The 13343-nt window shown below is 41.2% G+C and overlaps 1 protein-coding gene across 3 annotated transcripts in view; it reads left to right on the forward strand.

Moving 5' to 3' along the window:
- GMEB2 (glucocorticoid modulatory element binding protein 2) overlaps positions 1-12188 on the forward strand; it is a 28843-nt gene extending 16655 nt beyond the window's left edge. For 2 of the 3 annotated variants that reach the window (XM_063459492.1, XM_063459494.1), the window contains 8 exons: positions 1408-1484; positions 4224-4357; positions 5354-5457; positions 5562-5719; positions 7066-7146; positions 8008-8145; positions 9017-9139; positions 9890-12188. In XM_063459492.1, the coding sequence (XP_063315562.1) occupies positions 1408-1484; positions 4224-4357; positions 5354-5457; positions 5562-5719; positions 7066-7146; positions 8008-8145; positions 9017-9139; positions 9890-10533 (1459 nt within the window). In that variant the 3' untranslated portion in view covers positions 10534-12188. The remainder of the gene's footprint in view (positions 1-1407; positions 1485-4223; positions 4358-5353; positions 5458-5561; positions 5720-7065; positions 7147-8007; positions 8146-9016; positions 9140-9889) is intronic. The other variant, XM_063459493.1, reaches the window with a different exon arrangement.
- The last annotated feature ends 1155 nt before the right edge of the window (positions 12189-13343 follow it).

The raw sequence follows: 13343 nt of genomic DNA on the forward strand, positions 1-13343 counted from the left end.
CTGTGTGGAATCGGTCTCATTCACATACAAAGGATTTAGTGGTGTGGAATAGATCTCATTTTACATTCAGAGGTGTTAGAGCTGTGCAGGTTTGGTCTCATTCACATACAAAGGGATCATGATCCCTCCCATTCACATAAAGAGAGATGTGTAGAAGCACCGCATGCAGAGACAGAGAGGGATATGCTAGGATTTCACTACAGAGATCTGATATGCCTGGGGCTTCACCCGACTGCACAGACCTACCTCCCACTGCTTTGTCATGGCAACTAGTTCCTGTGAGGGCTTGATTCCTATTGAGACCCAAGACACAGGCTTCAGCATTTCCATGTGGGCTCAGCTCTAGGATGATGTTCTATGAGGTCATGTTTCCTATCCAGCTGGTAATTTGCTGATGTTCAGCATTAGCTGTGAAACCGATATTAAACCTTATACTGATTGGTGCCTGCACACTATGGATTAAATACATACTTAGAGAGAACGTGCAAACAGATTACTAACCCTGCAAAAATCGCCCTGTTCAAACATACTAAATATCATTTTATTTAACCCCCTTAAAAGATCACCCCACACACATAAAACATTTCAGCTAGCTGAAGTGCCCTATGCGTGAAGAGTTCTTTTTACTAAGAGTGCAGATTTCCATATATAATATCATTGTATTTTTACCAGAAAGGGTATATGGAGGGTTTTTATTTATGTTCAAGTATATATACTAGAGCATAGATGATGTTATCTATTACCCGACCCCATGATATTCATTTTATCAGTCTCAGAACCTTGACAGGCTTAGTTAACTCTTCCTGGAATAGATCTAGCAAATGTGAGTTCTGCGCACCAGAGTATACAGTTGGTGAATTAATGAGCTGAGACACCAGAATGAGTTCTAGACTTTCTCCATGACTGCTGATCTGTCCCTTCAGCAGAGCTCTCTCCTCCTCCGCAGCAGAGCTATCTCCTTGTCAGCAGAGCTGTCCGCCTGGCCAAGTCATGAGCTGCAGAGTAATCTCCCCAGATACCGTGCCCAAATTAGAACCTGGATGTCCACTGACCCAAATTTAACCCAAAAATGCATTAATTCCTTGGATAATGTATGGCTCACACAGCAAATTTGATGCAGCATGTTTTTTAAACCGATACACTTACAGTTCAGAGATCCTTGTATTTCCAGTGACATTGTTTGGGACACAAGGCTATCTCTCTGCAGTTATTCAAATAGGAACTTTTGCATACATTTGAAAACTTGTAACATATAAAAACAGCTGCTAGTAACTGAATATTGACATGTGTGATAGCTGAACTATAGCAGTTTAGCATGATTGCCATTGTGAAGTGCTGAGCTAGTTATGTGTACAGATCTCTGGGTACCATGTGGTATTTTAATGCTTCGTTCTTTGCTTTCTACAGGAGCTTGGCAGAGGACACCCTCGAGTCAGACAATGTGTCATTTTCTTCATCCACAGAGCTGAAAGAGGCTGTCTTAGGTATGGGAAGGGTCCTTGTCTCAATCCATTTCTGTCCCCACCCTGTATGTCCTCCCTGCCTCCTTTTATATCCTCACTATGTGTGTCCTCACCGCATCCTTTTATATCCTCACATTGTATGTCCTTACTGCCTCCTTTTATATCCTCACTATGTGTGTCCTCACTGCCTCCTTTTATATCCTCACTATGTGTGTCCTCACTGCCTCGTTTTATATCCTCACTATATGTGTCCTCACTGCCTCCTTTTATATGCTCGCCCTGTATGTCCTCACTGCCTCCTTTTATATCCTCACTATGTGTGTCCTCACTGCCTCCTTTTATATCCTCACTATGTGTGTCCTCACTGCCTCGTTTTATATCCTCACTATATGTGTCCTTACTGCCTCCTTTTATATCCTCACTATGTGTGTCCTCACTCCCTCCTTTTATATCCTCACTATGTGTGTCCTCACTGCCTCCTTTTATATCCTCACTATGTGTGTCCTCACCGCCTCCTTTTATATCCTCACTCCCTCCTTTTATATCCTCACTTTGTGTGTCCTCACCGCCTCCTTTTATATCCTCACTATGTATGTCCTCACTCCCTCCTTTTATATCCTCACTATGTATGTCCTCACCGCCTCCTTTTATATCCTCACTATGTATGTCCTCACTCCCTCCTTTTATATCCTCACTATGTATGTCCTCACTCCCTCCTTTTATATCCTCACTATGTATGTCCTCACTCCCTCCTTTTATATCCTCACTATGTATGTCCTCACTGCCTCCTTTTATATCCTCACTGTGTGTCCTCACCGCCTCCTTTTATATCCTCACTATGTATGTCCTCACCGCCTCATTTTATATCCTCACTGTGTATGTCCTTACTGCATCCTTTTATATCCTCGCCTTGTATGTCCTCACCGCCTCCTTTTATATCCTCACTATGTATGTCCTCACCGCCTCCTTTTATATCCTCACTATGTGTGTCCTCACCGCCTCCTTTTATATCCTCACTATGTATGTCCTCACTGCCTCCTTTTATATCCTCACTATGTATGTCCTTACTGCCTCCTTTTATATCCTCACTATGTATGTCCTCACTGCCTCCTTTTATATCCTCACTGTGTATGTCCTTACTGCCTCCTTTTATATCCTCACTATGTATGTCCTCACCGCCTCCTTTTATATCCTCACTATGTATGTCCTCACCGCCTCCTTTTATATCCTCACTATGTGTGTCCTCACCGCCTCCTTTTATATCCTCACATTGTATGTCCTTACTGCCTCCTTTTATATCCTCACTATGTATGTCCTCACCGCCTCATTTTATATCCTCACTGTGTATGTCCTTACTGCCTCCTTTTATATCCTCACTGTGTATGTCCTTACTGCATCCTTTTATATCCTCACTATGTATGTCCTCACTCCCTCCTTTTATATCCTCACTATGTATGTCCTCACCGCCTCCTTTTATATCCTCACTATGTATGTCCTCACCGCCTCCTTTTATATCCTCACTATGTATGTCCTCACCGCCTCCTTTTATATCCTCACTATGTGTGTCCTCACCGCCTCCTTTTATATCCTCACTATGTGTGTCCTCACCGCCTCCTTTTATATCCTCACTATGTATGTCCTTACTGCCTCCTTTTATATCCTCACTATGTATGTCCTCACCGCCTCATTTTATATCCTCACTGTGTATGTCCTTACTGCATCCTTTTATATCCTCGCCTTGTATGTCCTCACCGCCTCCTTTTATATCCTCACTATGTATGTCCTCACCGCCTCCTTTTATATCCTCACTATGTGTGTCCTCACCGCCTCCTTTTATATCCTCACTATGTGTGTCCTCACCGCCTCCTTTTATATCCTCACTGTGTGTCCTCACCGCCTCCTTTTATATCCTCACTATGTATGTCCTCACCGCCTCCTTTTATATCCTCACTATGTGTGTCCTCACCGCCTCCTTTTATATCCTCACATTGTATGTCCTTACTGCCTCCTTTTATATCCTCACTGTGTATGTCCTTACTGCCTCCTTTTATATCCTCACTATGTATGTCCTCACCGCCTCATTTTATATCCTCACTGTGTATGTCCTTACTGCATCCTTTTATATCCTCACTGTGTATGTCCTCACTGCCTCCTTTTATATCCTCACTATGTATGTCCTCACCGCCTCCTTTTATATCCTCACTATGTATGTCCTCACCGCCTCATTTTATATCCTCACTGTGTATGTCCTTACTGCATCCTTTTATATCCTCGCCTTGTATATCCTCACTGCCTCCTTTTCTGTCCCTGTCCCATTCTTTATTCCCACCACTTTACCTTTCTATCAATCCTCCCTTGAAACTTCACAGCTTTCACTTTTTATTCCCCCCTAATAGTCTCTTTCTCTCTTACCCCATTGTGGTCTATCCCCACTACACTCTCTCTCTTTCAATCATCATTGCTGTGCTTCTATCCTATTCCATCCGTTTAACCTTTCTATTTCCCCATTCCCCCTGCTTCCCATTCTCCACCATATTTCCACCAACTCTTCCTTTCATTTATTCCACAACTCTGTCTTCCGGTCTCATTCTCGATTTCCCCAAGTCCTCTTTTATTTCTCTGCACTGCTATTGCTGTCTCTACTTCTTGTGTGTGAGATTAAGAATTCATTGGGTCCAAGTGCTAATAACGTTGACCCTCTTGTTGTTTCCCTCTCTTTCTCTCTTACTTCCTGTTGTGCCCAACATTTTGAATGAGAAGTGAAGATGGAGGATGAAGATGAAGAGGAGACAATTGAGGCTGAAATTGCTTATCCTATCACCTGCGGAGAGAATAAAGCCAACTTAATCTGGAGGAAGTTTGTCTGTCCAGGAATCAATGTCAAGTGCGTGCAGGTGAGTGCCCCCACTGCAGTGCTTTATGTGGGTAGAGTGTGTCTGTATTTTTTTCTGTTTTCTTTTTATAAAAGTGCAGATTTCAACAGAAATCAACACTTTTGTAAGTGAACCTGGTTATATCTCCCCGGGTGTCGGACATCTGACCCTGTAGCTTCCTGCTAGTTTAACTCTGTGTCTAACGAAGCAAACTATATATTTGGTTTAACGTTAACAAAATGGTATAAAGGGGGTGTCCTAGCTTTGTAGCCATGACATTATTACCTTCTCTCTGGGTTTGTTTGTCCTTATTGAGATGGCTTTCTGCTTTTAGGGCTTATTCACTAAACAATGCATTGTGTTGGCGTAAAAGCTGAATTGCAAAACGCAGGGTAAAATTGCTAAGCAGTGACTGAAGCGGAGTCGAAGAACATTTCCAGATCTGCATACATTTTACAACTCTAACACACAAAATTAAGTCCTGCACTTAAACTCCCACTACTTCTGGCTGGCAGCAATGACTAGAGTACACATCAGCCTCAATACATACAATAAAAACCAAAGAAAAAGTGACTTGCTCGCTATCCCAAATCCCTATGGATATTTAAATAACTGCAGGTTTTTTTAGTTTCACTCCAATGGTCATTAAATGTAAGCCCACCTGCCACGTCACGGCAAAACCTTTTAGTTGTGTCCTAGACGAACAATTCACCTTGCTTCTTTAATCTAAAAGGCAATATTTCTAATGGGACAGAGAGGGGTATTTTTCTAAACCTCTGCATACTTTTTAACCCATAATATGGTTTTCGATCCATGCAGTGTTAATGTTTCGCCTACATTTTGAGTCTGCTGTTACCCTCACCTTATACAAAGTCTTAGTGTGATGATAAAATGTTTCATTCCGGATACATTTGCTGATGAACCACTTTTTTATTTTATATTGCACAGTTTGTTAATGCAAAAAATGCACCATTATTCAGATATCTCCCACAATCACTCTTCCTCTTTCTCTCTTAGTACAATGACCATTTAATTAGCCCAAAGGAATTCGTTCACCTGGCTGGAAAATCCACCCTAAAAGACTGGAAAAGGGCGATCCGAATGAATGGAGTCATGCTCAGGTATAGAGACGTGTTTATTATCAGGGTAGCCCTGCTTTATTAATAATAACTGGAGGAGGGTGTTTACTGGGTAATAACTCTATAATGTGTCCATTCTACACCAGGAAAATCATGGATTCAGGAGAGCTTGATTTTTACCAGCATGCCAAGGTATGCTCGAACACGTGCCGAAGCACCAAGATTGACTTAACAGCAGGTCGAGTGCCACTCTGCAGTCAAGTGTCCACAGAGTATATTCCCATCACTCCGGCCACAGGTGACAGTAAGTCATGTAAAATGCATAAAAGATTTAGAAATTCCTCTCACGAATTTCCGCAAACATTAATATTGTTGAGCTCTCCCTAGACCAGGAAGTGACTTGAAACATCACAGCCAATCCTAGTCTTGCTAAAGTTCTCAGTGGAAGACTATCCCATAAATCGATCCCAATGGGAGATCGAGGAATGTACACTTTAGACCCGGCAGCTGTTCCAGGCAATGTAAATACATGTAGGAGACTGATGGATAATATGACATTTTTGTTTAACTTGCCAGGTAGCCCAATTATGTTTTTGCAGTGCAGTGCAGGCTCTTTTGTTGAAAACGAAGAGGGCGTATTCAATGTGCAGTATGAAGTAAGGCCTTGATTTGTGTGTGTGCCACACACCATACAAAAACTTGTACTGGCAGGATGAGGATTTCACTGTGGGTGGGCAGGCTTATATCTGCAGAGGCCTTTCCAAACTGTGACTGTTGAAGACAGATGGAACATAGGGACATGTAGCCCTTTGTAAGATAACCTACCCAAGGAGCCTAGATTACGGTGTCTCATTTAATGCTTTACTAATACTAATGTTTAATACGTTCCCCTGTTGGTCACTTTTTCATGAAAGGGAAACGTTCAACATGTAAAGCTTTCAGAGCATTTGTCCTGTTATAAACAAGATAATTCATTCAGTTAGTAAACTTGTAGTTTAACCTTGTCTCACTTGGCTATATCTTAGAATTCCTGAGACCCAGAAACAAATATGGATGTAGAAACATTCAATGGTCAAAGAGGAAGAATACCTTAAAACGACACGTTCTGAGTTCACAATCAATAATCTGGGCCTCATCATGGGTCCAAAAATGGATAGATTGTTAGAGCTGGCACATGTTTGTGTAATACAGGGATGATTAACGGCAGACTCTGAACTGCAGTGATATTTTACCTGCCCTTGCTCCAATGTGTATCCCTACACTGCTTATTTCTAATGTTTACTAGGGCGTTATTAATGTAGGCTGAAAAAAAACTACAGAAAGTATTTCCCTTTCATTTCGTTTAAGTCTTTTTAGTGAAACTAAATGTAAAAGATGTTTTCATAAACATATACTGTAGGGTTTATTTACTAACATTGGAATTGCACGATTTAGGCAAAATTAGTGAGAAATCATTTGCCATGATTTTACAATTCTTCACTATTCCTGTTTTCTTGACAAACCCATCAGTGATAAGGCAAGGTGCCCTAGCTTAATATGAAACTTGGATATATTAAAGCTGAGAGATTGGTCCTGCCTCACACTTGTTTATGCAGCGGAACTATGATTGCTCCAGAAATGTCTGACTACCACTTTATTACCTTTTTGTAGATTTTACCGTGAATGGGAACCCAACAACCATTACTATTGAAACTTGCGATGGTTCAGGAGACTGGACTGGAATGATAGGAGGTAAGTGTGGTCTCTTCAGGGTGGGTTTGATTTTGATGGCTGGAAATGGACAAAACCGAACAGAGGTGTGGGTATCCACGTCGACATACAAATTCAATTCCATATTCACTTGCCTTAAGGGCAGATTGCATTTTTCCCCTATAAACACAATAGACACCATTGTATATTTGAACAGAATTTTTAAAGGGCCAATCCAGGCTTGACATGATCCACATGTTTGTATATTGATAATACATTAAAATAAGTAACATTTAAACATACGCACACCTTTTAAGTTACTGATGCTGCTCTCTACTTGCACAGGAAGCTGCAGCAGACACCAGGAAGAGGCTCCACCAATTAGGAGCCCCGTATTCTGCCCAATTGGGTGTGATCCTAATCCCATAAATCCCCGATCAGCAGAGATTTAAGGGTTACTGTCAGCCCAATATGCAGTTCCATTTATCAGGTCTGAGGAGTGATCGCTCTGAATAAAATGATAGCAGCAACATTGTGGCTGCTGTCAGTGTCATTTCCCTGTCCACAGTTTTATAAATGAGGCTGTGTGCAGTATTCTAAGCAGCTCATCGTGTGGATGCAGCTCGACTCTCTTGGAGAGCTGGAGGACTGAGATAAAAACTTGCAAGCTCTATACTCACAAGTAATGCAATGAAGGACGTAAGAAAATATTTCTTTAATGTTACTCACTGTAGCAATTAAAAGCAAAGATGTTCAGGGGCACATTGACAGGAGACATCCATGCACTGCAACCTATGCAGAAGATGGATAACTTGTCTAGAAGGTGTATAACTTGTCTCATTATATGTTATCATTGAGCTCTGTTCCATGCTGTGCACTGACCCCCATCTTGTCACCTTTCAGATGAAACACTGCATTTCTGGCAAGGCCTGAGGGACGCGGGGCTCCTTGGAGACGTCATACAGGAGTTTCACCAAGAGCTGCTGGAAACAATGAAGGGGCTTAAAGAGAGACTTCAAACGCCCCCCATCCAGTTACAGGGTAAGGAATTATCCTCTCCACAAACAGAAATTAGGATCATCATTTGATCCAAGTAATGATACATACTTCACCATCATTTTACCATGTTTGGAAATTAACCCCTTACAGAGCATCAAGATGTTAGGCACATCATCAGAGAAAGGAATCGGGTGTATCACCCGAGCACGGTTTATTTTCTATTATAAAGTACAAAAAATAAATCACACGTTCCTTTTATCGATACGAACCAATAATTAAAAAGGAAGTGAAATTTGAGAAAAGAATGTGTTTCAAGTTAAATTGAAAATAAAAGAGGAACTGTATATATTACACAACAGTTTCCTATGTAATAAACACAATAAATACAGCAACACAAAGTGTCTGTTTGAATCAATACGCATCCAGCGTGTGTACTCTATCCTCAATGACAACTTTTATTCATGAGGAAACCCTATAGTCATTTAAATTGGATTTTATTGTTGGTCCATGTAAACTTTCAGTTTTCCCCAACTTTTTGACTCGTGGATTCAAATTTGTAACACGGATAACCCTTTAATAGTGCTACATTTGGATCAGGAATACTTGTAAAGGCTAGCAAAGCTTCATGGGAATTGTAGTCCTGGTGATATCTATTTTTTGGCCACCCTTGCAATACAGTCTTTTAGTGCTTTGAGTGATAGATCCAACTGTACTGAAATCCTGTAGAATCAGGGCAATAATTCCCATAATAAATCCCGTGCTCTGACAACCTGTAGCCTGACCTTTTTTTATTCCTATACCTGTGGCTAGTAAATGTGCTCAAATGTTGTAGGTTAAGATTTCCCTGCATATTCTCTGTAACCCACACATTTGTTCTATTTTACTTAATCTCCTATGTGCTCCCATTGCTTAGATGCCATGTTACTCAACAACATTGTCCAGAATTTCGGAATGTTGGACCTCATTAAGAAGGTGCTGGCTAGTCACAAGAACCAGATGGACCGATCAAGAGAGCAGTATACGCGAGACTTGGCAGGTGCGTACAGCGTCCTGAGAGCATATCTCGTAGTTTGAGTTGGAGCAGACCAATTACATGTTTCAGTTAACAATTCCTTAAGAGCTGAATTAGGTTGCATGTGCTGTGTCCTCTGCATTATATGTACTCCATAATCTTAAATGTGGCTTGTTTGCTTTGTTTTTTTCGACTGGTTCAAATAAAGAAAAAGAAAACTGATATTTTCCTCTGACTGGCTCCTTGCCTATTCTAACATAAAAGTCCTGTGTATGATGTCAGCCTGTTATTGGCATCTATGACCTGCGGTTGGTGCGGTCAAATGTCAGCCATTGAAGTTTGTGTACTGCCTTTAAACTTTGAGGTTTGTGTAGCGAACACAATATTTCCTGCTGTGAGGCTGCCAATGAGAAGCGGGAGTCTGCTGGTCGAATCGAGAGGGGAAAAAAAGAATGAACGATGCCGATGTTTTACTGCTTACCTTAATTTACTTTATTTGAATGATGTATTCAGTTAAGGAAATACTCTATATTTATTTTTTTGGTTTCTTACTGTGAAAGTCACAGGTTGAGCATCCATTCAATGCCAACACTACCTCGGTTTTGTAGTAACCCATTGGAAATAACATCTACTAAATTAAACTGGCACAAATGGTGCAATGTCATGTTCAGATCTATCCAGTTACGTACTTTAGCTATATCAGGCTTATTACGCCACAGTATAAAAAATTGACATGTTTTATTGTTTGTTTTTTACCACTTTCCCTTCCTTCAGCTCTGGAGCAACAGTGTGACGAACACAGGAGACGGGCCAAAGAACTGAAACACAAATCACAGCATCTTAACAATGTCTTGATGACACTGACCCCAGTCAGCCTTCCCCCTCCGGCCAAGCGACCAAGATTGACGAGAGCCACGTCCGGCCCTGCGGCCATCAGCTCACAGGTTTCGCAGCCCACACAGATTACCCTTCCCCAAGGATTGACTTTATCTCAACTAACCAGCCTACCTTTCAGCAAAGTTGTGTCCACCAGCATCCCGAGTTCTTCCAACTCCACCATGCTGAACAAAAATTCAAGTTCCCAGTCCACCTCACCTTCCTCTCCTCTCTTAGGAGGTTACACTATCCTCACCCCATCAGGAAGCAACTACCCCGGCACTTTGGAGATTCATCCCGACTCATCCAACCTTGCCGTCTTGAGTACTGCAGCCATGCAAGACAGCAACACTGTTTTAAAGGTGATGAGCCCCATCCAGCTCCTCACCCTTCAGGGCCTAGGTGCAACAATACAAAACCTGGCTCAGATAGCACCAGCTGGCAGTACCATTGTAGCCATGCCCTGTGACTCTGGAGACGGAGAGGATGAACAGACCACTATTGAGGTGACTTCACTGTCTGAGGATCAGGAGCAGAAATAGACTTGTAGCCTTCTTTCTTTGCATTGCAGCTTTGGCTGCCGTATTTGGACTAAAGTTGGGGTAAGCCTAATGATGGGAGAGAGAGCAGGTACAGGTTGCAAAAGCTGAAGAACCAAAGAGGGATGGGTTAATCCTCTTTAGTAGTAGATATATCTGCTCAGCATTGCACAGGACTATGCCACAGGCCATTCTGACACTAAATAGGACAATGGGTTCTGCATAGTTTGGCTTGTAGCAGGAAATCATATTTGTGGCAAAAGCCGAAATTATCCAGAATACCCAGACTCTGAGGCTTCCAAGGGCCATTAAACCTTCTCAGGACTTGACCAGTTAGTAACATACAGAGATGGGGCAAATTTAAGGCCTACAGCTCTGCAGTACTACTGAGGTCAACTGCCCTCCGCTATGTACAGCGGTAATAATATAAGGAATTGCAGCTTTAAGTTAGCAAAGGTTTGCCCCGTGCTCACCTAGACAGGGCAGAACTCTTCAATGAACTCCCAGACTCATTCATCTAGTATCAAACAGGAACTTTTCTGTATTTGTAATAGTAAAGGAATGTCAATAAAGTTTTGGAGCCAAGCAGCCATGTTGAAGGGCAGAAAAATAAGAGGTCCAACAAAAAAAATGAAAAGTCATAGGAACCGATGCACTGAGACTGTTTTGTCTTTGTGTAGTTTTGTGTTAACCGTTTTAGAGCCAGGGGGTTGTGTGTTATCATGCTTAAGCAGTTGGATTGTCAGCCCTCGAGTATTCAGTGATTTAAAGACGTGTTTAGTTATCTGGTAATGGGATGCCTGCCCTGTGTTTTACCAGTCATGGATTCTGATGAACCGGACTCCAAAGATAGGCTGTGATTGTTGAAGACACCAGATAGGGCAATGTGCGAACCCCTGCCAGTTACAACAGTTAGAATTTCAGTATAGTTTCTACAACTACTTATCTGATGCTTGTCGATTTGTCTGAATAGTGATTGGATAAAGGGACAGACAGTTGGAAACTGGATTATTTTAATTTGTTTTCAGGTACACAAAATGACCCGAAATTGTTTGTGGTTAGCCATCAAGTTGCAATTATGCAGCTTATGCAACTACATCTCCCATGATGCTTTGCTAGCATTTCGCCTGCAAAGCACTACAACAGCTAGAGGGATATCTGTTGGCTACCCGTGGTTAAATAATTAAGGTTGTGTCAACACGGAAATACATTTTTGATGAGGTCACACATTGCTATGCATATAGTGTTAGTTGAGTGCAATCGTTGAGTGTCTGAGTATTGCAAAGTAGAGGAGCTTTGGATGGGGAAGGAATAGAATATTCTCTAGGAATTATGTTCAGCTCTGTCTCTAATTGCATCATTGATATCAGCCTCCATTCCTACTAAACACATATATCCTTTACCTGAGATCGGCACCAGTACATTATAGGGTGCCTTGTGCTGATTGGATTCTTTTGGTGATATCCCAATCTGTATTACAAAAAGATGGCCTCAGCATGGTTACCTTAGTGGGTAAGTACATTTTGTTTTGGTTCGATTTAATACCCCTCAAGGTGGGAATTCCTGGGTGAGCACACACCTGCCAATGCAGGCATAACCGGTCTGACTTTTTAAAGAAGTCACTATGACAAACAAGACAAATAAAACATCTACAAATGCTGCTGGCTTTGTGACTGTCTGTTTATCGGCATTAATACAGAATGGGATTTACTAACAATCTCAGTTAGAGAAGCCTGTTAATCCCTTTCTCTAGCATGATCACGGCCTCCCAGAGTAGATCTAACACACAGTCTGACTATTATATTAAATGCTATTACTGTACATATACCAACAGCCTTATTAACTAAAGTGAGACTTGCTAGGGATTCAAAGTGAACGCAAAATTAACTTGGAGAATTTCTTGAAATCACCTATTTTGGCCTAAATTTTACAACTTATTACAATTCTCAGCAATTCTTACTGTAGAGAATAACCCCACAAATGTTCAGCAGTTAAAACATTTAGAAAAAAATGACTTCCTTGATTGCATTCCTTAGAAGCTTTTTAAGTTCTACCCCATATATCCATAAAACTGTTATTCCATGAGCTCTTCCCATTTACGAGAGGAGCAAAAAGCCACCCTCATTTCTAGAAAGCAGTACTTTCTCCCAAATTTGGGTTCTACATTTTCATTTAGAATTCCAGGGCTGATTATGGTTAGATGACTTGCAATTGTTTTTTTTTGTTTTTTTTCCCCTTATTAACTTGATGTGATTTTGGATGACAGGAGTGGTAACTGCTCAATATAGGAACAGGTTTTACCACTCTTGTGCAATAAAAGCAGAATGTTTATTTAGTCTTCTTATCTTAGTAAACAAGTATATGGCGTATCGACCTTGTGTACTTAGTCATGTATACCACAATATAAAACCATGATATACACTTTCCTACAGTCAGTCATGTGATTCATCCATAGCAACAGTTTAAAGACTCTGGGAAAACAACAAACAATTCTTAAAGGAACACTATAGGCACCAAAACAACTTTAGCGTTATAAAGTAGTTTTGGTGTATAGATCATGCCCCTGCAGTCTCACTTCTCAATCGCCTGCCATTTAGAAGTTAAATAGCTTTTGTTTCTGTTTTTGCAGCCCTAGCCAAACCTCCCCTTGCTGTGATTCACACAGCGAGAAGAAGAAGAAGAAAAGTGGTTTTATTTTCAATCAGATGTTGACTCGCTTTAGAAGTTTTTATCTCCTGCTCTGTAAATTGTCCTTTAATCACACACATGACCTCCTACAGGGTCTAAATGGCTATTAACAGTATAGAAGATAA

This window comes from Pelobates fuscus, chromosome 6 (assembly GCF_036172605.1).
Source record: "Pelobates fuscus isolate aPelFus1 chromosome 6, aPelFus1.pri, whole genome shotgun sequence".
NCBI classification, from domain to species: Eukaryota; Metazoa; Chordata; class Amphibia; order Anura; family Pelobatidae; genus Pelobates; species Pelobates fuscus.